Source organism: Vipera ursinii (genome assembly GCF_947247035.1).
Source record: "Vipera ursinii genome assembly, chromosome: 2".
In the NCBI taxonomy this organism is placed as follows: Eukaryota; Metazoa; Chordata; class Lepidosauria; order Squamata; family Viperidae; genus Vipera; species Vipera ursinii.
The window spans coordinates 202659360-202686270 of record NC_139513.1 but is presented as its reverse complement, the minus strand read 5'-3'; the positions used below and the strand labels follow the sequence as shown (position 1 = coordinate 202686270).

Genomic DNA, 26911 nt, shown 5'->3' with positions numbered 1-26911 from the left:
ACTGAACTTGAATGCTTGAGAGTATACTTGACAAAGCTCTGCAGTCATTTGTAGTAGTTGTACTTTTTTAAATGGTTCGGTGTTTGGTGCCATACAAACCTATTTCCTCTTTCTCTTCTTTTGTTTATCCAGAAAGGAAACTTGCTGCCCTACAGTGATCCCAGCGTGATTTTCATCTTCCTGTCTCTCTTTGGTGTAGTAACCATCTCACAGTGCTTCCTCATCAGCACCTTCTTCTCCAGAGCCAACATAGCAGCTGCTTGTGGAGGAATCATCTATTTTACTCTCTATTTGCCTTACCCCTTATGTGAAGCCTGGCAGAATTATATCGGTTTCTCTCTCAGAGTATTTGCAGTGAGTATTGCAGACTTTCTTTGTTGTTGTGGGCTAAGCAAAAGAGATTGCCCAGAGTCTGGTATTTCTAAGATGCCTAGAACAACGATCCACATCTCTGCTGCTCAGATGGAAAATTTTATCCATGTACATCTGGAAAGTTGGGAGGGCTGTAATTGAAGAGATTTTTCCTGAGTATTTTTTTACATTGGTTCCTTAATTCTATGACTAATGTATAACAAAATCTAAGTTACATTTCAACTCTTAGTAAAGCTTTCAGATCCACCAAATTATATGGCTTTCCAATGCACTTTAATCTGTTTTGCTGATCGCTGACCTGTAACGGTAGTCATAATATTTACTATCCTTTGCATGGAAAACATTTTACTATGAAACCTTCCCATCATCCTCAGGAGCCAGAGGACATGATAGGGGCAAAGATACACAGAGTCATGTTTCCGTTGAATGATTATCCCCGTCGGGCATATATACTTTAAATCAACCCTGGGCAGTGGTTGAAGTATCAGTCTGCATTTTTTTGACTTTGGGTCCCTTTTACTTAGTGTATGTAAGAGTGGCTGGTATAATCTGACCCATGGGCTTTCCTCACATTCAAAAAAAACTTAAATAGTTTTATTTTTTTTATTTTAATCCCATTTATATCCCGCCCTTCTCCGAAGACTCAGGGCGGCTTACAATCTAAATCACAAATCAAATGTGCTTAGCAATAGCCTTCATTCTATGTATATGCCTGCTTATTAGGGCTTTCGGGGGCCCCCAAGCGGCATTATTACAAAGTCAGGTTATTTCCCCCAACAATCTGGGTCCTCATTTTACCTACCTCGGAAGGATGGAAGGCTGAGTCAACCTTGAGCCTGGTGGGATGCGAACCTGCACTAATTGCAGGAAGCAGGTATTACTTAAGGAGGCATTAGCCCACTGCTCCACCAAGGCTCTCTAGTGAAAGTAATAAGAGTTCTAATTGGCGGTCTTTCTTCACAGAGCCTACTTTCTCCGGTGGCCTTTGGATTTGGCTGTGAATATGTTTCCCTGTTTGAAGAACAGGGGATTGGGTTGCAGTGGGACAATTTATTTGAAAGCCCTGTGGATCAAGACAGTTTCAACTTGACCATATCTGTCTTCATGATGGTGTTGGATAGCTTGTTGTATGGCATTATGACTTGGTACATTGAGTCTGTTTTTCCAGGTGAGGAATCTTTCTCCTTCTCCTCCTCCTCCTCCTGCTGTTAATTTCTACAGCCCCGTCTTCTTCTCCCCGTGAAAGCCACTGCCACCGTGGAGGATAGGGAGCATAGCTGCTCGTCTGCAGGGGAGAAAGCAGAGAAACAGTGGCAAGAAACAAAAAGCATCTCAAATCTTACGGGAGGTATGGATGGGAGGGTTGATCTAAGGAACCAGGAGGCATGATCAGAAGAGAAGTCCCACAATGGGAGGTGCCCATTCTGCAACTTTAGAATAAATACTGCAATACTGACTTCATAACATTTCCTCTGGAGAAGCAGCAAAAATCTAGGCTAATTGGTTCAGCCGCAGAAATGGTTCCAAAGGTCTCAAGTACGGTGGGGAACACCAGACAGGAACATTTCCTAGATATGGAAAGCCGGCTTTCCTATGCATAAACCCTTAGTTGTGTGATTAAGTTACTCAAGAGTTGAATGTGCAAAAACTAGAAGCTCTAAGCTTGCAAGCAGATTTCTCAAATTGTAAGAGAAGATATTTTAACAGTTAATTCAGCTCAGTGGAGAAAATCGTTTTTAGGAGGATACGTGCACATCAGTGTTATATACTCCCTTCAGTGTTGCCCGCTGAATGTATTTCTAGAGAAGTTAATTACAAGCATTCAGAGTCTGTCTGAATTGATCTTATTGCAGAGATACAAAGAATCCCACTATATCATCCAATCTGCATTTCAATAAATGGAAATAAGGTTAAGGTAAATTGAACTACAGGGCTACAAGTAGAAATTCTAGAAGGCAATCAGAACTAATGTGTGTGCCAGTTAAAAGAATGCATGTGCATTTGCGACGAACAAATAGAAGAACCTAGAATTTGTTTCAATCAGTTTTAATACTTAGGGTTAAACATATACAGATAGTCCTTGACGTATGACCACAATTGAGCCCAAAAATTTCTGTTGTTAAGTGAGACATTTGTTTAGTGGGTTTTGCCCCCTTTTACGACCTTTCTTGCCACAGTTGTTAAGTGGATCATTGCAGTTGATAAGTTAATAACATGGTTGTTAAGTGAGTCTGGCTTCTCCATTGACTTTGCTCGTCAAAAGGTTGCAAAAGGTGATCACATGACCATGGGAAAACAGCAGTGGTCATAAGTATGATCCAGTTGCCATGCACCTGAATTTTGATCACGTCACCATGGAGATGATACAAAAGTTGTAAGTGTGAAAAACAGTCACTTGCTTTAGTGCCATTGTAACTTTGAATGGTCACTAAATGAACTGTTGTAAGTCAAGGACTACCTGTATGTGTTGTCAGTCAAATAGTAGATGCAGCTAGAACTTCTTTGTGTACAAAACAAGCCTAGTTCAGCCATTTGAAAAGTGCCTTTTCGTATCTCAAATGCTGTGACCAATTCTTTTGTTTCGTGAAAAACTACTTTGCGTTCTGTTTAGGTCAATATGGCATTCCCAGGCCTTGGTACTTCCCCTTTATGAAATCCTATTGGTTTGGTGAGGAAGCTGGAGGACAGTGGCTCTCTTCTCATGCTGCAGGATCATCTGAAAGTAAGTGACTCATTGGCAACCTTAGATGCCCGTTGTAATAAGGAAGAGGGCTTATCACCATCATTATTAGTCCTGGACAGACCACATTGGGCAGCATGTGACTTTCACCGGTTTCAAACATTTTCAGCATCTTTGGCAGCATTCCAAGGGACATTAATAATAATCTTAAGCTCTATCTTAAATGTTCGGTGCCAGGTTTTCCGAGGCCGATATTGTTTCCTCTTTCCTTCAGGAGGTATCCAACATAGTGCAATTTTTGGATGCCAGTCTTCAGGCATACATAAGATATGGCCAACAAGCCACATTTGACGTTCGTTCACACTTGATCTTTTTAGTACCTATTCGTTAGTGATGTGGTCACAATATGAGACACAGAGAATTCACCTCTTCTCGGAAAAAGGGGTAGTTGAGGAGGAATGTTGGGATTTCTTATAATTCAGAAAGGTTGGATCAGATGGAACATGGGCTCATCCTGCAAAAGCGTGATTGGATTTTAAGCTGTAGCATTGATGCTGAAACAGACCTAATAACCAGGGCCTGTTTAGAAGCAGCAGCATATCTGATCAAACGTAGGTCAGATAATTCTCACCACAGCCTTTTTTTGATGGAAATCTTCTGACATTTCATAGTTCTACCTGGGACTTCTACCGGTACCTGGGATCGAGTTAGATTTCCAACAGTCATATTCCCTGGGATTCAGAAAGTGGCTACATCTACATCGTATCCCAATGTGCCCTACGATCTCCATTATTTTCACTACCTACATTATTGTTCAAGAAGACTGCACACAATGCAGATAAAAATCTGATTACTTGCTTCGTTGGATTTCCTTTCCCTTTTTATAGTTTGCATGGAAGAAGAGCCAAGCCATCTTCCCCTTGGGGTCTCCATTAAGAACTTGGTGAAGGTTTACCGTGATGGCAAGAAGCTGGCTATAGATGGCCTTACACTGAATTTTTATGAAGGGCAAATTACCTCCTTCTTGGGGCACAACGGAGCAGGAAAAACTACCACAATGTAAGAGGAAGAAATGGCATCTTGATTCATAGCTGACTCTGTCATTTGGGAAACTAACTTCTTTTCTATTATGTTTAGGTCCATTTTGACTGGATTATTCCCCCCAACCTCAGGCACGGCCTTTATCTTGGGTAAAGACATCCGTTCTGAACTCTCCACTATCCGGAAGAATCTGGGTGTTTGTCCTCAACACAATGTCTTGTTTGATGAGTGAGTCACATTACCAATCACAGTTCCCTTGTATATCTTACTCATTTATTTCATTGTTAGGAAAGTACATAGGGAGATGGCGGCACTGGTGTTGGGGAGAGAGTATACATTTGCCCATATGTCTGGTGGCTCAGGGATTGGAATGCAGTATTGTAGGCTAAATCTGCTCACAGTCTGGAGTTCGATCTTGTCAGGCTCAAAGTTGACTCAGCCTTTCATCCTTTCTGAGGTCAGTAAAATGGAGAGCCAGATTGTTGGGGACAATATGCTGACTCTGTAGACCGCTTAGAGAGGGCGGTGAAACACTATGGGACTGTACACAAGTCTACATGTTATTCCTATGTGAATAGCATCTGTGTTAATGTTGGCTAGTCCACCAAGTTCTGTAGGATGTATTGCTTTGCTCCAAAGATGTCCTCGAATTCTTGAGCTGCTTCAGAAAAACATGACGGAATATTTAGGTACTGTAAGGAACGGCACGAAAACGTACCAGAATCACATTTTTTTTCCCAAACAGAACAATTGTGGTACTGTGTTGTGATACAGTAAATCAAGTGATGGATTTCTAATGCATGTTCAGGTTATTCTTATTGACTGTTCCTGGAACTGGGTCCAGCCGATAAATCATGGGTAGTTTCATCTGTAGTACCTTTATTGTTTTCTGTAAATAGTGCTTGGAACCTTTGGAAGAAACCAAGAGATAAAGAGCAAGGCTAAGCAGTGGCTTCAAACCCTGGTTTATTTTGAGAGGAACAATCCTCCAACCATGGTTCATGCTGTATAATACACAATTACCTGCTATTGCAGTCCATGGATGGTTAGATGTATCTGCTTGGAGGGAATATTAGCAGGCAAGATTAATGCATTAATAAGCCATGATTTGGCTTTTGTTTTGTTCTGTCAGCCCCATTTGCTCCCTGTAAATAGATTTACTGCCCACTGAAGCATAGTAAGTGAAGGGGAAGAATAATGATTTTTCCCCCTTGGCAAAGAGAGTTTTGTGCAAGAACTCATGTATAGATAGAGCCCTTTTGTTTTCATTTGCTGACTGTAACTAAATGGGATTGTTGGCAGCTTTCTTCAGATGCTCTGACTCCCCTAGATCTTCAGAAGTGGTGAGCTTTCAACCCACACTGTTATGTATTAAGCTTTATTGGAAACCTACAGCTGTGTTTAAGAGTCACCACCAGGAGGCGTTGAACTGTAACTGTTTTGGCGGGAAGCAATTTCGGCGGGGAACAGAGGTTCAGTCCGATTGAGGTACTGGCCAGGTATATATAAGAGTGCAGGTAACCCCTATTCCCCAGTACAGTCACTTCCACCTAATAAAAAGCTGTTACGTTGTACTCATCGTCTCGGCGTCCTTCCTGCTCTCCAGAACCCTCTACACAACACACACGATACAGTTTTCTTAAAACTGCCTTTTCTCCCAAAACCCTTCAGGCACGTTTCCTATACGTATTTGGATTGTGTCCACAAGCATGTGACTTAAAGAGAACGAGAGGGATGTTGAGGAGAGGAGACTGTTCTAATTCTACCTTGGACATGAAAGGCAGCTAGGTTACTTTGGGCAAGTCGCTCCCTCCCTCTCAGCTCAGCCTACCTCACAGGTTCGCTGGTGTGTGGAAAATAGGAAGAGGAAGGAGTTTTATGTACAGTATGTTCACCTCTTTACATTACTTTTGAAGTAATAAAGGCAGGATAAAAATCTAATAGATAAATAAAACAACCATGCCCTCCTAATTCTCTGTTATCTCCATCAGGATATTCTTGTTGTACCCCAGGTTGATTGGACTTCTAGAAGCTGCGGTCAAGGAAGAAAAGCATCTGTCAGAGAGGATTGGTTAGGAAAGATTAGGATAGATAATAAATGGTCTGATAAGCTGTCAGCAACCTTCTTTGATCTGTGTATAGATGGTCTTTGGTAATTTCCCCCACTAGTGAGTTACAGGGTGTTCGAAAACATCTGGTCATCTGATTTTATACCATGTCATCTATAGCTGGGTATCAAAACTATAAATGGGAAAATAGCCTATGCTAGGCATAGTCTCAATTTTAAAATAGATTAACATAACCAAACAACACACGTATATAATATCTTGTTTCTCCTCCTTTTCTCCTTTTTCCCTAGGCTGACAGTGGAAGAACACATTTGGTTTTATGCACGCCTGAAGGGGCTGCCGAAAAAGTTGGTGAAAAAGGAAATGGAACAAATGGCTATAGATGTTGGCTTGCCTCACAAACTCAAATCTAAGACAAGCCAACTTTCTGGTAAATTGCTATTATTCAGTTGTTTAGGGTTGCTTATCTTCACTGCATACCTGTAGAATGTGAGATGTTGAGAGCTCTCTGGGCTGATAAATCATTGCTCTCCTTTTGTAAGCGACAAAGAGACTTTCTAAACTCTTGAGAACAACATTCTTGGTACACGACATTCTATTTATTGTGGGTGGTAGATGGAGAAGAAAATGGGAAGGAAAAAAAATGTGGAAGGTGGTCTCAGTTGAGCAGCAAACATGAAGATTCCTCCTGGATGGTCAGAAAAAAAATCGGAGGAGAATAAAATTTTTCTTCTCCTCTGCATTCTGGGATTTATAACATCTTCCTTGAGGAATTAAAATGAATTTAAGGAAAAGAAAAGCAAGCTCTCATTTCAAGATGGCCCATCCATATTTATTTATTTATTTATTTATTTTATTTATTTATTTTAATTCCATTTATATCCCGCCCTTCTCCGAAGACTCAGGGCGGCTTACAAGCTTAGCAGTAGCCTTCATTCTATGTATATGCCTGCTTATTAGGGATTTCATACACCCCCCCAAGCGGCATTATTACAAAGTCAGCTTAATTGCCCCCAACAATCTGGGTCCTCATTTTACCTACCTCGGAAGGATGGAAGGCTGAGTCAACCTTGAGCCTGGTGGGACGCGAACCTGCACTAATTGCAGGCAGCTGGTGTTACTTAAGGAGGCATTAGCCCACTGCGCCACCGAGGCTCTTATTTAAGAAATCTTTGCCTGTAGAGAGTGATAAGAAAAATCCAATGGCATCACTCTGGAATTATATTTCTTTTCATTTGCCTCCTAAAGGCATGGATGTGTCCTTCCGCAAATTGCATAATAATTAGCAGTTAGGTAGCTCATCTGAAGGATATTTAATTGGGAAAGGCTATTTCGGTGGTAACCTGCCTGCCCGCTTGCTTCCCATTGGGATATATTCACATAAGTGCGCAATGGTGGTTCTTCCTGTTTATTTGTTAATCAAATTTACATGGCCACCCATCTCATGAAAAGTGGTGTGCAATAATCAGATGAAACAACTCATATAAAACAATCGTTCTAAGAATTTAAAAGCATTAAGAAACAAAATATCCCCAGAGAGCCTAAATCTGTCCAAACTTGTCTTCTAGGTGGCATGCAGAGAAAACTTTCAATAGCTCTGGCCTTTGTAGGTGGTTCTAAAGTTGTCATTCTTGATGAGCCAACAGCTGGAGTGGATCCATATTCCCGAAGAGGGATCTGGGAGTTGCTCTTGAAATATCGACAAGGTATTCCCCCTTTGTCTTGTGGGTCAGTGAAACTTTGCATGCTTATGTTGGGTGATGGTGGTCGGAAGCACGATTTTTAAGATAGAAAAGAGCAGAGGGTTAGTGGCAGAGTACCTATCTTACACGAGGAAGGTTCCTACTTCAGTGTCTATAACCTCCACTTTGCGCGAGGAAAGAGTCCTATCTAAAACCCCAGAAACCAATTGCCAGCTAATGCGCACAGGATTAAGCTTGCTCAGACGGTGATCTGATTTACAATTTACAATTTAAATTGCATACAGTTTCAATTCTATATTGTGTCTTCTTGTTTGCCTCCTTTGTGTGCGAGAATGAGACGTGTAATTGCGTGCAATAAGATCACTGTTTTCATTAAATATTCCACATTTGAGTTGAACTCTCAAAAGTATGCTTGTCAAAGATTTTTCCGTGCTGAGGAAGATTGGCCAGAAGACGACTTAAGCTTAAGTCTAAGCTGGCTCTCCAAGATCTTCCAGATGAAAGCTTTTGTTCACAGCAACCTATCACTATTACTTTTCTGAGCTTTCAAGTTAAGGTGTCTCACAGCCCAACAATCTGTGTACTCTTTTAAACTAGAGATGCTAAGGATTGAAAGTGGGACTTTCTGCAATGCGACGTGTGCTCTCCTCCACTGAGTGATGGATGTTCCTCATGAGGTGGTGTTTGAATAGGCTGTGGTCCTCCAGTTGACCCTTCAGTTATTTGCAAAGTTGTGCATAGGAGAAAGAACCGGATGCTACTAACAAATTTCTGTGCTTTAATTAAGGGGCAGTCATAAAGTTAGCATCAGATTTCAGCCAGCTAGAATGGCAGATCTTCATCTTCTATGCCTTCTTGCTTTGGCTTCTGTAAAAGCATCTGCAAGTCTCTTCGGATAAGCTTGGGAACCCCCATGGTCCGTTTGTGGGAAAGTCTGTTTGCTCCTGTTTCCCTGGTGTTCGTTTGCCGTCTCTGAGCTATGGTTTGCCCATGTAAGGAAAAACAGAAATCACACGATCACTAAGCTTCCCTAACACAGGTGTCTTTCTTTTGAATGGTAGGTCGCACTATCATTCTCTCCACCCACCACATGGATGAGGCAGACATCCTTGGAGACCGAATTGCCATCATATCTAATGGCAAACTTTGTTGCGTTGGCTCTTCATTATTCCTGAAGAACCAGCTGGGCACTGGATACTACTTGACCTTAGTCAAGAAGGATGTCGATTCTTCACTCAGCTCCTGTAGAAACAGCAGCAGCACAATATCTTATCTGAAAAAGGTAGGAACGGTTGCCAGTACGGCTTAAAACGATCTAAATAGATGGGGCTTCTCAAGTGTAATAACTTCTTTCTTGGGCAGGGGGGGTGTGCTGTAATCATACAAAATGTTCAGGAGCACAATGGCGTCAAGACGTAGCAATGTTCTGATTTCTAATTGATTTGAGTTCAATGCCTGCCTTGCTCGCTCTTGCGTTAAGAGTTGCAGTGTTCCTTAAAATGTATTTCCTCTTGATCTACATATCTTTTGATGACCTTTTCTTCTGTAACTAGGATGACAGTGTCTCTCAGAGTAGTTCTGATGCCGGCCTCGGGAGTGACCACGAAAGTGACACTCCAACAATAGGTAAAGTTGTTTCTTGCGAACTGAACTTCTTCTGCACTTTGTTTGGCTAGAAGGGTAGCTCTTAATCCACAGTGTAGTATTTTGATAGGATTTTGATATTAATTTTCTTGACATTTTTTTTAAAAAAAACAGACCAACGTCTGCAGCATTGATAGACTATTGATCTAAGCAAGGAGTGTTAGCAACCAAACTTTACTTCTGACAAGTTGCCTCTCCTTGATGGGCTTTTGCTGTTGGTTAACGTAGTAGTGGGATTCTTCTCTCCTCTTACATCCCATAACACCTGCTCTTCTAAAGAGGGCCTCGCCCCCTGGAATAAATCTGGGAAAGACATAGGTATCTCCCCCTTATCCTCATGGCCCAGGTGGGCTTCCTCAGTTACGTGAGAATCCTTCCATGGGCAGATGAAGCCCTTCTATTCATGGAAATTACAGCCTGTGCCTAATTTTCTATTGGGGAATTCACTTCTACTGTGCAATAGATAAGAAGTGGTTATCTTATATTGGCTCAACTCCCAGAGATAAGCACTTTGATCGTTAGCAATATCTGACATGAAAAGATTACATTTAGTTGGCACGGCATAAAGCGACAGCGGCAGGAGCAGAATCTGACGATTCCTTGCATTCTTCTAGATGTATCTGCAATTTCTAATCTGATTATGAAGCACGTCCCAGAAGCAAGACTGGTAGAGGACATTGGCCACGAGTTAAGTTACGTCTTGCCCTATGAAGCTGCCCGAGAGGGAGCTTTTGTGGAGCTGTTTCATGAGATTGATGACCGCCTCTCTGACCTGGGGATTTCCAGCTACGGCATTTCTGAGACTACCTTGGAAGAGGTACGTTGAACCACGCAGAGGACAACAGCAATTCTGGAATCATCCACAGCTCGGCTTGCTCCCAGCGAGCTGCGGCTGAGATTTATTTTATTACTTATTTTTTATCATTAAATTTACTACACTGCCAATCTCACTGAAGGGACTCTGGGTGATTCAGAACAACGTAATAAATCAATACGAGGAACAGCTCAGATTAAAAAAAAAAGATAAGAACAAAGTGATAATTTACCAGTTAAAAGTGAAAACCAGAATTAAAAAAATTTAGACAGTTAAAAAGTTAATAAGGCGGAGGCAGTGCCTTCAATCCAACAGCCATCCCCAGAGTTGCAACACCCCCTCCTCCAAAAGCCAGGTCTTCACACCTTTCCAGAGAACCAACAGAGTGGAGGTTTGCCTCAACTCTGAAGTCAGAGGTTCCAAAGGGCCAAAGCAACAGCAGAGAAAGCCTTCCTCCTGGATCCTGCCAGTCAAAATTCTTTGACCAATGGGTTACGCAGCATGTCCTTCTCCCTGCTTAGCCAGATGGGATGGGTGCAATGTAATTGGGAAGAGAAATAGCCTTTTTACACTTGGCAGCGAGGCATGCTTCCAAAACGTGTCCATTCTCATAAAATGAATCGCAGTGTTACAAAACTCTGTTAAAGTGGTGGCTTTTCTGGTGGGTAAAAATAGTAATAGTAATAAATAAATAGTAATAATAAGAAATGAAAACTCAGAATTTGGGGGCTGTTCATGGATCTAATTCTCTGTGAACCGAGGTCAGGGAATATTCAGATGTCTCTGAGGAGCTGCGCATGAACTTGGTCTCCACTGATGTTACTGTGAGCTATGCTAAGAGCAGTTCTGCCTCTGGATTTTACTTATGCTTATCAGAGCATCCATGCATGGCAGTACAGGCCTAATCAGAACAGCCATCTGTGTGGTCAGCAAAAACCTAATCTTTTCTTCCAGCATTCTTTGGGAAAAGAGCAGAGGGTTAAAAAAAGAGCTTGTGGAAACAAAAAGAGCATTAATCCTGCTTAAACGTAAAGCATTTGATTCCTGGCTGAAGTGTTAATATGAGAGGCATTTCATCATTTCAGTTTTCTTGATTTTTATGAAGTTGGAATCTGCTTGCTTTAACTGGCATTATTTATTTATTATAAATAATAATAATAAAGGTTTGATTGGTGTTATTATAATTAGATTTGTATCTTAACTTTATTTTGTACAAATCAAGATGGTGTAAATCAGTATTTCTCAACCTTGGATTGGATGCCTGTATGGACTTCAACTTCAACATGCTGGCTGAGGAATTCTGGGAATCAAACTCCACATGTCTTAAAATTGCCAAGGTTGAGAAACACACTGCTGTAAATTATGCTCCCACCTCCAATTTCCCCAGTAACAACCACCCTGTGAGGTGAGTTAGGCTGAGAATGAGTGACAATAGTTCTGTTAGCTTTCATGTTTAAGATGGGACTAGAACTCATAGCCTGCTGATTGCTAGTCCAGTACTTTCACCACTTGAAATGACTCATGCAGCTTATTCAGAAGCATACTATAGAGCAGGGGTCCCCAACCCCAGGTCCGTAGACCAGCACCGGTCCACAACATGCCAGCAAGCAGGCCTCACAAATAAGCAAAGCTCCATCCTCGGGATGCAGGCAGTATTCAAAATCACACCCTCTCCGGTCTGCGGAAAAATCTTTCTCCATAGCACCGGTCCCCAGCGCCCAAAGGGTCGGGGACCTCTGCTATAGAGCCTTGAAGGCAGATCCTGCAAGGTAGCTTAGCATAAAGCAGCATACATTAAAGGCATCACTTTTGTCTTTCAGATTTTTCTCAAGGTGGCAGATGAAAACGGTGTGGATGCAGAAACTTCAGGTAAACAGCAATAATTGTGCAACACTGGAAAATGTTAGATAATATAACAACTGAGTTGAGGATTAATAAAGCCTGTTCAATTGCCACATTAGGAAAAAAAGTTAAGGAAATTTAAGAAGAGGAACCACAATTTTATTACTTGGTTGGATTTTATGATTTACCTTAATAACAACAGATTACAATATGGTATATTCTTTATATACATTTTCACAAGTATGCTACCTAACTTTATTATTCATTTTTTTTGTATTTTCTATATTTCTTTCCTTTTTTTAAAAAAATGTATCTTGGAATTACATTAATGCAGTTACTTGACATTGTAAAAGGAAAAAAAATAACTATTTCTTAAAAATATATAACAATAAACAATATTATTAAGATAATATTTGCGGTCCTAAAATCAGTATTGTTGTACATTAAATGCTCCTTCCATGTGGTAGCCCTTAATGTCCAGCTAATGTGTTTGAAATCTATGGGGCAAGAAAGGTTTATGCCAGTAATGGGGACTTCAGAAGGATCTGTCAGTAATAAGGTGATTCGTGATGTGAATTGGATTAATCCATCAGCATCTTTCAAGTGTTGCAGCTTCCATTTTAAAGTATTTTGATGTGTGCTAAAAGCTGGTATCACTTGAAAGTCTGCTGAGAAGTTTCACAAGCCCTGGAATCAAAGAACTGTGAAATGAAATCACTCAGCACATGTCGATGAGATTGGCCTTTAGATGCCCAGTTATGAAACAAAGCTGCATCCACATCACTCTGCTTCTAGTCCATTGCCTTTTCTACTAAAAATATGATGTGTCGCTTCTTTGAAGCGACTTCTATTTCTTTTCTGGGAAACTCTTGGCTGGATAAGACCCTTAAAAATAAAAGGAAAACAGAGCAAAAAACATACAAGTGCAATAGTTTTGGCAGGGTGACTTCAATTTTGATAGACAACAAACTTTCCTTTTCAGATGGCACATTACCTGCTAGAAGAAACCGAGTCTTTGGAGACCGACAAAGCTGCCTTCGCCCATTCACAGAGGACGATGCTTTCGATCCTAACGATTCTGACATAGATCCAGGTAGAGTGGAAACCCTCCATGTTTCTCTGCATGTACTACAGTATGAGATTAAAAAAAAATAAGTTGTGCTTATAGCTGACGATCCACTACAAACTGATGTTCATTTGTGCTGTGCGTGATTTGTGCATCATATTTCAAATAAGGACTTTGAGGTTTTGGATGGGTCGTTGTAATTCAGGGGAGCATCACCTCCCAACATGCCCTTGTTTGGAAGAATGCTGATGAATTTCATGCACGCACAACAAAATCCAGTGTACATAATACAGGGCTCAAGAACAGAGGTCTTCAAACTTGGCCCTTTTATGACGTGTGGACCTCAACTCCCAGAATTCCTCAGCCAGCGTTAATTTTACTGGTAGCCCTTCCTTACTGACTGTAATTGGAGACAGAATTTCTGTCGCTAAACAAAGCTGAGGTGAGATGTGATGTAACCATACAGCTTAGCAATGGCAGTTACAGCGATTCCATTGCAGTCGTTGTTCTGTACCAGCCTGCTACCGGCCCTGCAGAAAAGGCAGGGACAACCCCTTTTACAAGAAGGCAAGAGGCTGGAATTATGCCTGCCAAATTTATTGCTACAAAAACAAATAGAACAAGACATGAACCAAGAAACAGGAGCTTTTCAAGCGGTTGCCTTTAGCAAACCAGCCCTCCCACGCATTCCCCCTTAAATACAGTTCAGGGCGTGGCTTCTCTCTGCCTCCTTCCGAGGAGCCCCATTGCCTTCCTCTGTTTACTCCTGATTGACTGCCTCCTGCGTCGGGCGTCCTTGAACAGGGCCAGCTGTGGGTCATCTTCATCCACGCTGTCAGGCTCACACAGCTGGGTCTGCGTCGTGACCAGATGAGAGGGGCCTGGCTGAGGGCTCTCATCAAGCTGTCCAACCCCCTCAGCAAGCTCTTCAACACCCCCTTCCTCCTCCTCCTCTGAGTCGTCTGACCCAACTGCCAAACCCACAGGCTGACCCTGAATCACAACAGTCGTTAGGAGAGGAGTTGCAAAGAATATACATCCTTCCATTCCATCATTCAGTTAGAACTGAAGAAGAAGCTTGGATGAGAAGCGAAACGTTTTCAAGGAAAAAAACCCAAGAAAGTTCCGATGTCTTTTAGAAAAGCACCTTTGGGACAACCATGACCTGGATGATTGAGAATCTCCGTAGTCAGATAACCCAAAGTGTGCTAATGTTAGAAGAAGGTTTGATTTTGCTGCCCTTCTTTGGGCCAAGTTTGTCAAATGTCCCATGTACGTTCTCTTTATTCTTCCTGGATTTTTTTTTTTAGTTCTTATCCCAGTAGCATAGTAGCATACCATCAGGTTTTCAAACGATGTGTCCCTAAACTTCCCCTTTAATAGCATCCAGTTTTTAAGGGACAGTAAATACAAAAAGATAAAATAAATTAATTATTCATAGTTTCCTCGTATTCATTTGATTTTTTCCAGCTGTTTGCTTTTTTTTTTTTTTAGAAAAAAATCATCCAATGCAATAATGGCTGTTTTGATGTTGCTTTTTTCCCCCTCTTGATGCATATATACATCAAAAAGAATCCCAAAGGTTCCACTCAACTGCTTTTATCATTAGCAACTCTTCAGCCAATCGATGCACCTGAATATATCCTTCCACAGAACTCTGAGCCAGCATGGATTAGTCTAATGTTCCATATTCAGAAATGAAATGTTTGGATTGATCCATGAGAGAAACAGCAGGGCAGGGCAAAAATCAAAGATGCATAGACTGCAACAATTGTCTGAGCTAGGATAGTCTTGCTTATTTATAGGGTGTGGTTTTTTTTTGCTGGGGGTGGAAGGTGTGTTTGCACCAATTTTCTACTGATTGGCAAAATAGTCACTGATTATGATTCTCAGTGCCTTTACTGACAGGTGTGGGTAGATTAATAATTGCTTAAAGTTACTCTTCACAACCTCAAGGCCATAAACATATGGACAACATCTTGCCCAAAAGCATTTTCAATCTTTGTAAATTATGGGGACAAAGGGGGGGAATGTTAATTGGTTTTGAAGTGTATTGGAAACTATTTGCAAATTAGTAGGCTGCTAGTGTAGCAGCATTCATTAACTGAAAGAAGTTATGGTTGTACCAATTAAACAATGGCACATTTTTATTGTTTATTTGAATTTATTAAACCCCTATGCACTCTGGGTGGTGTACAAAACTGGATAAAAGCATAAAAACAGATAAAAACACCAAATCAGAAGGACAATCCAGACTGAAATTATCTTAGAAACAGCAAAAGCAAACAAACCACCAGTGCTAGACAAATAACCCAAAGCTGTACTAAATCCAGATTTTCAAAAGCTTTCTAGAACTCTAGGAATATTAATTAATACATGAGCATCTTTGACCTATTTGTCATAACAAGGAGAAAACAGAATGGATGATCTTTTCACTCAATCTGAGAATCCAAATTTTGATCTGCTGGGAACTTTTCTTTGAGCAAAGAAATCAAACTATACTTTTAATTGGGACTCTATGTGTCGACTTAAGAACCACGGTATGATTTTGAGACAGCATATATAAGGAGACATGCAAAAGATTTCCTGAAATGTTTTTGGTGCAAAATGCAACATCACAGAGAAAAAGCTAAACAACTGATAAAGTTATCAAAAAAAAATTAAGGCTATTTCAAATTTGGAATATTGAAACTTTTACTATAAGATTTTGGAATTCACCATAGAAATTGTTTTGACAACAGCAAGTCATAACAGAGTTAAGAGACCTTATGATTTAAATTGGACACTTGAGGGGACTAAAGTTCAGGCAGAAGACCAAAAAAAGGTCCTTTCCTTTCAGATTGGATTTTACAAAATGGCACAAAATAATACAACGTTTAAAGTATTAAAGGTTATCTTTGAAGAATGGGGCCAGAAATCAGTAACCACAATATCATTTTTATTGGTAACAATGCTTCTATGTGATTGAAAGATTGATAGATAAATGATGTGAATGAAGGAATGACAGGTCTGAAACAAATTTTGCTTGATGGAATCAGAAATATTAGATTTTAAAAAGTGTAAATTACCAAATAGGCAAGACATTCAAACTGGAAATACAAAACTGTGGATTACAAAATAGAGAAAAGTTAAGAAAATGACCCTGATAAAGACTTTTTATTGAATACACAAAAGATGTGGTTAAAGATTTGAAAATCAAAGAGAAAAGACAAAAGACAAAGCAAGCCAATGACCTGGGCAATGATTTCCCATAGCCTTTACCAAAGAGGTCTGTTAAAACCTTGAAAAAGTCTTTGCAATAAAGAAAGACAACATCTGAATCAATTAAAGATAAAGGCAAAGCAGCGCCTGCATTTTCTGCGTCGCAAGAGAAAAGCACATCTTCCTTCCCCTGTTCTGACCACTTTCTACAGACGGACGATCGAGAGCATCCTGTCATACAGCATCACCGTCTGGTTTAGAAGCATCACTGCTTCAGTCAGGAAGGCAGCGCAGAGAGTGATGAGGATGGCCGAAAAGATCCTTGGTGGTTCCCTCCCTTCCATCCATGACATAGCACCTAAGCGTTGTTTGAACAGGGCCCGCAAGATTGCCTGGGACACTACACATCCTCTTCACGACCCATTTTCCTTGTTACCTTCTAGGAGGAGGGGGCTCCGTGGTATCCGAAGCAGAACATCCAGATTCAGTCACAGCTTTGTTCCATACAGTGTTAACCTTGTGAACTCTCAAGCTTCCTCTTTCCGTTATGTGTTCAAGTGATTAATATTTATATGTTACTTATATGTAAAGGCGAAAGTTTATATACATATGTGGTATATAACATTTTTGAATGTGTGTTATGTATGTGTGCACTTTTGAGAGCAAGCCACTAAATTTAATTTTTAATGCGCGCCAATGTGCCCACAGTAAAGAAAATGACAATAAAGGTTATCTACATTTGAAGAGAAAATTTACCTGCTGCAGAGCTGGAAAATCTACCATCTCTAACAACTGCACCTCCTAGCCTCTTTAAATATGGACCATGGTGGCTGGGGCTCTTGGGGGGGGTTGTAATGCAGCTACATCTAGTGAGCCATACAATCCTCCTATGCTAAGCAAGAGAGGAAAGGTTTCAAGGCTTTAAGCAATGCTAATGTAAAAAAAGTGTCTTACCTAGAAGTTCTTTAGCTTAGAGAAATAGATGAAAGCTTTATTAACTCCCAACTCTTTGCCTGCAGAATCTCGGGAAACTGACCTTCTGAGTGGCATGGATGGCAAAGGATCCAGTCAGATGAAGGGCTGGAAGCTGACCCAGCAACAGTTTGTAGCTCTACTTTGGAAGCGGCTACTTATTGCCAAGCGCAGCAGAAAGGGCATTTTTGCCCAGGTGAGTTGGATTCTCTCTGTTCAATTCTACAGGTAGTCCTTAACTTACAACCACGATTGGGACTAGAACTTCCATTGCTAAGTCATGCCCATTTTCACAATCTTTTTTGCCCTGGTTGTTAAGCAAATGGCTGCAGATGTCCAATGAATTATGGGGCCATTAAGCAAATTTGGCTTCCCCATTGACTCAGCTTGTTAGAAGCCAGCTGGGAAGGGCCCAATTTCCTATCATATGACTGGGGGGGACACTGCAACAGTTGTAACTGTAAGCTTTTTTATTGGTACTATTATAACTTTGAATGGTCCTTGAATGGTCATAAGTTGAGGACTACCAGTATAGGAATTTCAAAAACTAGTTCCTTTTCCGCTTAGTAAATCAATTACTACTGATCACTACTCTCTGGATGATTAGTTTTTCTCAGTTTGAATGCTGGTGGTTTACACGTGAGGGGTTAAAATCAGATTCTTGTTCCCCACCCAGCATCAATATCTATTAAACTCTATATTGACAAGAATGCTAATTTGCAGGATGAATAATGCTTTTCTGTGGGGGGTTTCCCGCTGAATTAATCACATCAAAGTTTTTAGAGTTTTAATGTGGGATGAAGTTTGAAATGTGGTGGGGGAAAGGCCATGTTCTTTGGAAAGATTTCCCCCCCCCTTAAAAAAAAAAGTGCAATTATTTGCGTTTTTTTCTGGATGATTCACTTCCTTTGCTGTTGAAAGGCGGCATGACAAAAGAATTTGCAGTTCACTTTGACATTGCTGATTAAATATTGGAAATGATAGGAACTGAGCTTTTAGCATGTTATGGAAAGCTTCTTTGTTACTCTTGAAAAGATTTGTGAGCCTGTTCTCTTGTCTCCTCTCTGCCTCGTTTCAGATTGTTCTCCCTGCCATCTTTGTTTGCATTGCTCTTCTGTTCAGTCTGATTGTTCCTCCCTTTGGAAAATATCCCACCCTCGAATTGCACCCTTGGATGTATGATCAGCAGTACACATTTATCAGGTAAATATTAAGCCATAGTTCAAGAAATCTGATATAACCTAGTATGTTAGGGTGTGCAGGCTCAAACTCACAGATGAAGTCAGATGAGATAAATATTACAAAACCAATGTAATACCAGGTTATAAGTGCATCATATCATATACTTCTGGGAAATCTTACTAGAATTCTGAGTGGAGATAGAAATAAACATGGAAGGGCTATGGAATTAATGTGAATTAATGTGAAGGAACATTAATCTTGTTTGAAACAAGTAGCTTCACCTTACTGAATTGTTCCTATTCCTCTGTTTCTGTTTGCTCTGCCTTTGAATTAATTTTAAGCCTTGATGGTTTCCTTTTGATGCATCCACAGCAATGATGCCCCACAAGACGCCACTACTCAAAAGCTTCTGAACGCTCTTCTCAACAAACCTGGTTTCGGGACCCGTTGCATGGAAGGATATTCCATTGCGTAAGTGGAATATTAGCGAAAACACTTTGTAAATTGAAGAAAGCTAGTTAAGAACTGGAGAACACTTGAAATACATCGTAGATCTCTTGGCAATTCCTAGTATGACTATGTTGTGTATTCGGTAATTCTGGGAGAAATGCAGAATGCAACTACAGAATATATATATCTGATAGGAAATCTGATGGGAAATGGAGCTCCTTAGTCCTGCCATCTGGATGGCTAGTGTAAGATTTCTGTTTTGTTTTGTTTTACAGAGAAGCTCCTTGTTCTGTGGGAGAAGAAGAGTGGAGCCAAGTTCCGGTGCCTCAGAATGTCATAGAAATCTTCCAGAAAGGCAACTGGACAATGGAGAATCCTTCCCCATCGTGCATATGTAGCAACAACAATATCAAGAAAATGCTTCCAGTGTGCCCTGCTGGGGCTGGTGGTCTACCTCCTCCCCAGGTATGTGGTTAACACTTGGGCTAAACTTTCTTCCAATCCGAATGCCTGGCAGCTAAAACATCCTGCTAGGAGGTAGAGAAGTAGGTGGATCAATTGTAGATAACTGTGAATTATTTCATTGATGTAATCAATTTAGAAGCTGCTATGGCCATTTGAGGTGGCACACAATTGTATAATGAACACATTTTTTTTAAAAAAAAGGGAAATTATAGTTCCAAATGAAGATATCAGTCTCAGCAAAGAGAGTCACAAATCACCCTGTGAAGGTCTTTTGGAACAGTCAGATCTTTGGAGCTTGCTTAAAAGTAGGCTCTGGGTCATGTGATTTTCCGGGACAACACTGTTCCAGAGGAGAAGAGACAACCAAAGACAACTCTTGTTTCTGAAATCTTATCAAAAAGCATTGTTTCAACAATAGGGTCTTGAGATCTCTGAGAAAGAAATGGTCAAAGCGCTGGTGAGTAGGCCAGCTCTTCATAGTTGCTTTCCAAACCAGAAGAGGACTTGAGCTTATCCACAAGTGCATTAGACAGTTGCTCCTAGGTGAGGAGACCATAGGACACTGGTCTCTGGCAGGTTTAGACCTCTGGGAGATGAAGACACAGGTTTTGTCTAAATACTGAAGAATATTTTTAAACAACGAACCCAGCAATTAATTGTAAGAATATCCGCATCTATAAATAGATTGTGATTTAAAAAAGGTTGTGAAAGAGAAACAAGTTTTACCTTGCAAGGAAGAGTACTGATCTGAATGGGGATGTAAAGGTGACAAGCTACAAGAATTTTATGGAAAAAGATGCTAGTCTTGACATACAAAAGAAACAAGCAGAATTAAATTAAGTAGTAATTAAAAGGGATATACAGATTACAAACCAAAAGACTGACCTGGTTAATTTTTCTGTATTGGAGTTACAAACAATAGGCCTGTTAAAGGTTTGGAGAATTTTGTGAGAAAGGGGGGGGGGAAGGAACAATGAAAAGAAATCAAGTTTTGGGACATTGTTTGAAGAGATAAAGTTGAAGAGTGTTAAAAAAATAAAAGGAAGGGATGTAAAGTTGGTTTATTTGGTCAGGTTTAAAATAGACATGTTGTTATCTCTGGTAACCCTTGATAGACTTTTGCTTATCGGGACAGAATGATGAGACTTTAAGGCTTTGTTTATGGCTAAGAGATGAGTTGTGGAAACAAGCAATCATTTGTTGTACTTTATGTGGTGTGATAAATTACTAAATTTGCACTTGTTGTGATGAAGGGGGAAGATATTTCTTTATACGTTTTCTTTTCTAATTTTTCCCCCCGCACATTCGATTTTTTTTCCTTTCCTTTTTTTTTAGTTTGCATTCATTTCTATTGTTGCAACTGTATTTTTTTTTAAAAAATAAAATGACTACTAAAAAAGCAATAAGGCCTGAAGGCAGCCAATTATGCCAGATCTTACCAAATGGACAATTGGAGAAAGGAGGCCTCATAAATACTCAGCTCTCCAGCCACGAAGGGCATTACGAGACAGAGTCAACTTTATCTAGTAGAAATGTCACTTGGGCAAAATGAGGTGCATCCATAGCTACCCGGTCTGCTACTTTGATATCATCAGAGTATAACATATTAGAATGGAGAGGAAAAAGAGAAACTTGGAAGCCTTTAATAGCTAACTTTTAATATATTTCAGAGGTTTCCTGGCCTCTGGTGTGGATGGGAATGTTCATAGGGGGCTCAGATTGCTGATTTCTATAGTAAATGACAATTGTGGTAGTTCAGGACCAATCACAATCCTGGCTTCTTCAGTGTTCCGTTTTTTTCCTCCTCCTGCCCTGTCTACAGAGGACCCAGAAGACCACCGATATTCTGCAGAACCTGACGGGGCGCAACATTTCTGATTATTTGGTGAAGACCTATGCACAGATCATTGGAAAAAGGTGCTTCGTCTTGCTTATTGTTGCTGCTCTTCTTCCTTGATAGCAAACTAATACAATGACCGTCAAGCTGCTGTTTACACGGTGATGCCGTGTAGCCCAGGGTGCTATGGATGAGAGACTGTTTATACAATGAAGGCCAGCTTAACAATCCTTGCATCTCAAAAACATTAGGGCTATAATGATAAATATGTTGAAAATTCACATGCTCTTTTTCTGCCTGAACCTTCAAGCAACAATTCTCACTATTGGCTGTGAGAGGGAGTAACAATTAAAGGATTTATTATATGTTACCCTACACCAGGGGTAGGCAACCTCGGCTCTTTTATGACTCATGGACTTCAACTCCCAGAATGCCTGAGTCAGCATAGCTGACTCAGGCATTCTGGGAGTTGAAGTCCATGAGTCATAAAAGAGCCAAGATTGCCTACCCCTGCCCTACACATGTGCAAGGAAAGGCTCCCCAGTCCCCTTTCTATTGAAAAGGCTTTTTAATCAAATGTATTTCTCCCTATGTTATGAATGTTGGAACTGGTTGACTTAGATTTAACATAATGAGATTTTCTTTGCTTTTTATACCCACAGTTTGAGAAGTAAGCATTGGGTCAATGAGTTCAGGTAAATATATATATATATTTCTCCTTTTGTGAGTGTTATCTGATCTTAAGAACTTGACTCATATCTGCAATTACTTTTTATGGATTTTTCCAGTTTGGCTTTATTTTTAGGCCATTCCTTATTCATTTACTCAACGAATAGTGTGATGTAGCTACTCTTCGAGAGATGATAGTGATACACTAGAATGCATTAAATGAGTGTTACACACACTGCAATTACATATGCTTTATTTTACTCACAACTGACTGAATGAGTTGTAATGTCCAGGCTCATATGTAACTCTCCGCCATAAACCATGGTTTACAAGCAAGAATGGGTGGGTTCATACAATGTGCTAAGCCCAAAACCTGTTGCATTATCATTTAGTTTATTTTGTGTGTATGTGAAAACCATTGATTATATATATAGATGGGTAAGAGACATTGTTGGAAGTTGAGAGTAAGAAGGCAAAGTGGAGAATAGAAAATGAAAAAAAGTGTGAATTAGTTAAAAAAAACCATTTATAATCTATAAATATAATACTATATCCAGCTATTCTGAAATTTGCTAGATTGGACATTCCAGATTGGAGAGAGTGAGCCTAATGATTGAATAAGACCCAAATGTAATTTCATAGCTCACCATTTGTTCTATATGGATCTCACTTTGATGAAGGAGAAGAGTTTGGTAGCTGTGAGAAATATCTATGTGGCTGCTCTCCTTTTTGTTCATGTGTGAGGGAGATCTATCTCCTTATTTATCTATAATCAGGGTTCCCATTCTGTGTTACTTTTAAAGAATACCGTGTACCTTTGCTGAAGGTTTAGGCATATTTTTTTTATGATTTTGCTCAATACAAGGCTTTAGAAAGCGATAAATCTTGACCAAAAATACAGAGTCATTGTGTAGGAAACGTTTACAAAAATAGACTTCTGTAACAGCTTCTTTCATCTGTTCATAGATATGGTGGCTTTTCGTTGGGAGCCAGTGGGTCTATTGTGCTTCCTCGAAACGAAGAGGTCAATGATGCCATCAATCAAATGAAGAAAATCTTGGAAATTACCAAGGTAAATAAGCAAAGAAATTTCGCTGTTAGAGGAAAAAGTTCCTCCAGGAATTTCTGCTCCTTTTCGAATTCACGTATCCAGCATACCTTTGGGGATACAGCAGAATATAGGCACATAGACAAGCATCTTCCCTGATGTGATTTCAAAGTAGTACATTACCTGGAGGTCAGTGGAATTTACTTTTTTAATTGGATTTTTTAAAATTTCATTTTTATTTTTAGGGGGGTGCTGCTGAACGGTTTCTAAACAGCTTCGGGAACTTCATGAAGGGCCTGGACACAAGTGATAATATTAAGGTATTAATTCTACTTGGCTGATCTCAGGAGTGTTATGGCTTAGACCTCTTGAACCACCACATAATGTTTCCCCAAATTTAGATTGTTTTTTTCTGGAATTAAAATTAAAAGCATACTTCACTGTCATATCCACTTGGCTTACTTTTGTGATGTAAGATTTTATTTCCAAAAAGCCACTTGCAGGTATTCCTCATTCAGTGACTACTTGTTCAGCACTGACTGAGTGGACTTACAACTGTTCCTCGTGGTTTCGTGGTTGCGGCCACTGCAGCATCCCTGCGGCCACGGCACTGCGATTCGGGCTCTTGGCATGTTGCAGTATTCCGTGTCATGTGATCACCATTCATGATCCTCACTGCTGACTCCTGACAAAAAAGTCAAGTCAGAGAATGCCGGCTGGTGGCCCCCAGGGGGAGAGCATTCTCAGTGGGTGCGCCAACCCTTTGGAATTGCTTGCCTGCCGAAATCCGGATGGCCCCCGACCTTCGCACCTTCCAACGTGACTTAAAAACCTACCTATTCCAGCAAGCCGGCCTGGCCTGATAGATTTTGGGGTTTCATTTATTTTACTATTGTTTTCTACTGTATACTTACCTTGCTCTGTACACCGCCCTGAGTCCTTCGGGAGAAGGGCGGTATATAAAAACAAACAAACAAACAAATTAATAAATAAATAAAACCAGCAGGTCACAAATGAGGATTGTGACTTAGGGACACTGCCACTGTGTGATTGCCTAACAACTGGGACTACCGCTACTGCCATTATAAGTCAGTGTAGTCATGTGACGTTGTGCTTTATGATCATGTAACTTAACAACAGAGTTGCTGGTCCCAGTTAGCATTGTTAAGTGAAGACTACTTGTATGTTCCTGCAGGAGTGATTGACCTGGATATGATTCTTGATTGGGAAAAGACAAGCCAGAAATGTGATTCATACTAAGTAATAAAGAGCAACTCTCTAGGACACACAAATAATTCTGCTGGCCTCATCAGGTCCAGGTGGTTATAAATATCTAAGAGAATCCTGAATTTAGGAGAGGTCTTCCACCAAAATTTAGAAACAACATATACAAAACATATGGATTATAAGCATGGGCCAACTGCATTGCCCAGCTTCCCCTCCTTGTTAACCTAGAATTGCAAGCTGTATCTGAAACCAATCCCCCAAATTATATTTCCTGCCAGAAATGTCCATGCATGGCATTTTTTCATATCAATAGACATTTAGATATTTTTATATCCCAGGAACCAAGAAAAGGCATGTCCAAGACCAAAAAATAATTAGTATATTGTAAATACTAATTAAAATGAATTCCCCGCAGCATATAACTGCAGGTATCTCAATCTCTCTTACATGCAAACAACTGTCACACTGAAGTGCACAAAGAAAGCCAATGGGAGCCTACGATCTGATCCTCAAATCTGAGATCTCCGATCAAAAGACTAATGTTCTCTCAGTTAAAACCAGATATTTCCTTTTCAGGTGTGGTTTAACAACAAAGGCTGGCATGCCGTCAGTGCTTTTCTCAACGTGATCAACAATGCCATTCTCCGCGCCAACCTACAAGACGGAGAGAATCCAAGCAACTATGGCATCACAATCTACAATCACCCACTGAACCTCACCAAGCAGCAGATCTCCGAAGTTGCCTTGTACGTCCTGAAATGATAGAATGAAGGTTTGGAAGGGAAAGGAACAGAGAGGGGAGACGCAATCTATCTCTCGTTGTCAAAGGAACATTAAGTCTGGTCTCTCTTCATGTAGTTCCAAAACTGTAAACCGAGATTTCAATTACAGTTATCCTCTTTCTGAAGATATATTTAATTAAGAATCCGGCTGAATGAGTCAAAAATCAAGTTGTCCCCTTTTCCTCTTTCTCTTTAACTAGGATGACTACTTCAGTGGATGTTTTGGTCTCCATTTGCGTCATCTTCGCCATGTCCTTTGTTCCAGCCAGCTTTGTAGTTTTCTTAATCCAGGAGCGTGTCAGCAAAGCCAAGCATCTCCAGTTCATCTGCGGTGTGAAACCAGTAATCTACTGGGCGGCCAATTTTGTATGGGATATGGTAAGGCTGCATCTGTTTGACATTTTTAGTTTCTCTTCCTTTTGATCATAATCTGAAACAATGCCGTTGCCCTGCATAACATTGATCCTGTATTATATCCTGGCTTGTTAAAGAGTAATATAGAACCTGAGCAGAAATAGTAGATGTTGGTCTAGGGCAGGGGTAGGCAACCTCGGCTCTTTTATGACTCATGGACTTCAACTGCCAGAATTCCTGAGTCAGCTATGCTGACTCAGGAATTCTGGGAGTTGAAGTCCATGAGTCATAAAAGAGCCGAGGTTGCCTATCCCTGGTCTAGGGATACACATTCTCTAAATATTAGGAGCTGGCATCTACACTGTATTTCCAAGGGTAGATTGCAACAACCATAAAGAAGATAGTGCTGCCACCGTACTGATTATTTAGTAACGCCGACGAGTTTCAGTTTAATTACAATTTCAGCCAAGTCCCAGCCCTGCGTGTGTAACAGTGTTCAGACTTGAAGTGACAGCGGTGGAGATAGCAATTAGAATGCTTTGGATCTGAAAGCTGACACAGACTGCATCAAAAGCAGCAAGAAGACTTTGTGGAGATTGGGGTTTGATCCAATCAAAAGAAAAGAAAAAGGAATTGCAAAAATGCAAGCCAAACGCTTTGGATCATCAAGAATCAGAATAGAGCTGGAAGGGACCTTGGAGGTCTTCTAGTCCAGCCCCCTGCTCAAGCAGTAGACCGTGTACCATTTCAGACAAGTGGCTGTTCAGTCTCTCCTTAAAAACTTCGAGTGATGAAGTTTATCAGACATCCTTTCTCCTTTTCTGTGGTTCCATCAAGTCCTCTTATGCTGTGGTCAATTTGTATCACTTTTGTCTCGTTGTAGTTAGCTTGAGAAGATCCAATTCTTAAAAGGATTGCCGTGGCCATCTTCTACATAACTTAAATGTGATATTCATTTGCATCTTTTAATCTGGAGCTCTTCTGATTTTTTTCTCTCTCTCTTTTCTTTGAAACTTACAGTGCAACTACATTATTCCGGCGACTTTGGTCGTTATCATCTTCATCTGCTTCCAGCAGAAATCCTACGTATCCTCAACCAACCTCCCCGTGTTGGCACTTCTACTTTTGCTCTATGGGTAAGGAAGACTCTTTTGGTTCAGGTGTGGGCAACCACTCATAAAATGCGTGGAGAGACCTTAATGCCCGTCTTGTGTTCTTTGCCAGGTGGTCCATAACGCCACTCATGTACCCAGCATCTTTTATATTCAAGATTCCTAGCACGGCATATGTGGTGCTGACCAGCGTAAACCTCTTCATTGGCATCAATGCGAGTGTAATCACTTTCGTCCTTGAACTATTCACCAGCAGTGTGAGTTCCCACTGAGTAAACCAACAGTGGCATTTGGTTTTTCTGCAGAATTGATTCTATAGTGGGTTGGTGTCGAACGCATGTGGAAAGCAAGACATATTTGTGTTACCACATTTAGGACTTC

At 40.5% G+C, this 26911-nt stretch overlaps 1 protein-coding gene across 2 annotated transcripts in view; it reads left to right on the top strand.

Moving 5' to 3' along the window:
• The window catches only part of ABCA1 (ATP binding cassette subfamily A member 1), a 119344-nt gene that overhangs the window by 77605 nt on the left and 14828 nt on the right, over nucleotides 1–26911 (top strand). For both annotated transcript variants that reach the window (XM_083357183.1, XM_083357184.1), the window contains exons 16-39: nucleotides 133–354; nucleotides 1336–1540; nucleotides 2984–3094; nucleotides 3940–4111; nucleotides 4190–4321; nucleotides 6453–6592; nucleotides 7731–7868; nucleotides 8927–9147; nucleotides 9419–9491; nucleotides 10124–10326; nucleotides 12144–12192; nucleotides 13148–13258; nucleotides 17452–17600; nucleotides 18483–18607; nucleotides 18959–19057; nucleotides 19312–19501; nucleotides 21324–21418; nucleotides 22001–22033; nucleotides 22974–23079; nucleotides 23301–23375; nucleotides 24859–25028; nucleotides 25265–25442; nucleotides 26439–26554; nucleotides 26643–26787. In XM_083357183.1, coding sequence (XP_083213309.1) covers nucleotides 133–354; nucleotides 1336–1540; nucleotides 2984–3094; nucleotides 3940–4111; nucleotides 4190–4321; nucleotides 6453–6592; nucleotides 7731–7868; nucleotides 8927–9147; nucleotides 9419–9491; nucleotides 10124–10326; nucleotides 12144–12192; nucleotides 13148–13258; nucleotides 17452–17600; nucleotides 18483–18607; nucleotides 18959–19057; nucleotides 19312–19501; nucleotides 21324–21418; nucleotides 22001–22033; nucleotides 22974–23079; nucleotides 23301–23375; nucleotides 24859–25028; nucleotides 25265–25442; nucleotides 26439–26554; nucleotides 26643–26787 — 3258 coding nt within the window. The remainder of the gene's footprint in view (nucleotides 1–132; nucleotides 355–1335; nucleotides 1541–2983; nucleotides 3095–3939; nucleotides 4112–4189; nucleotides 4322–6452; nucleotides 6593–7730; nucleotides 7869–8926; nucleotides 9148–9418; nucleotides 9492–10123; nucleotides 10327–12143; nucleotides 12193–13147; nucleotides 13259–17451; nucleotides 17601–18482; nucleotides 18608–18958; nucleotides 19058–19311; nucleotides 19502–21323; nucleotides 21419–22000; nucleotides 22034–22973; nucleotides 23080–23300; nucleotides 23376–24858; nucleotides 25029–25264; nucleotides 25443–26438; nucleotides 26555–26642; nucleotides 26788–26911) is intronic.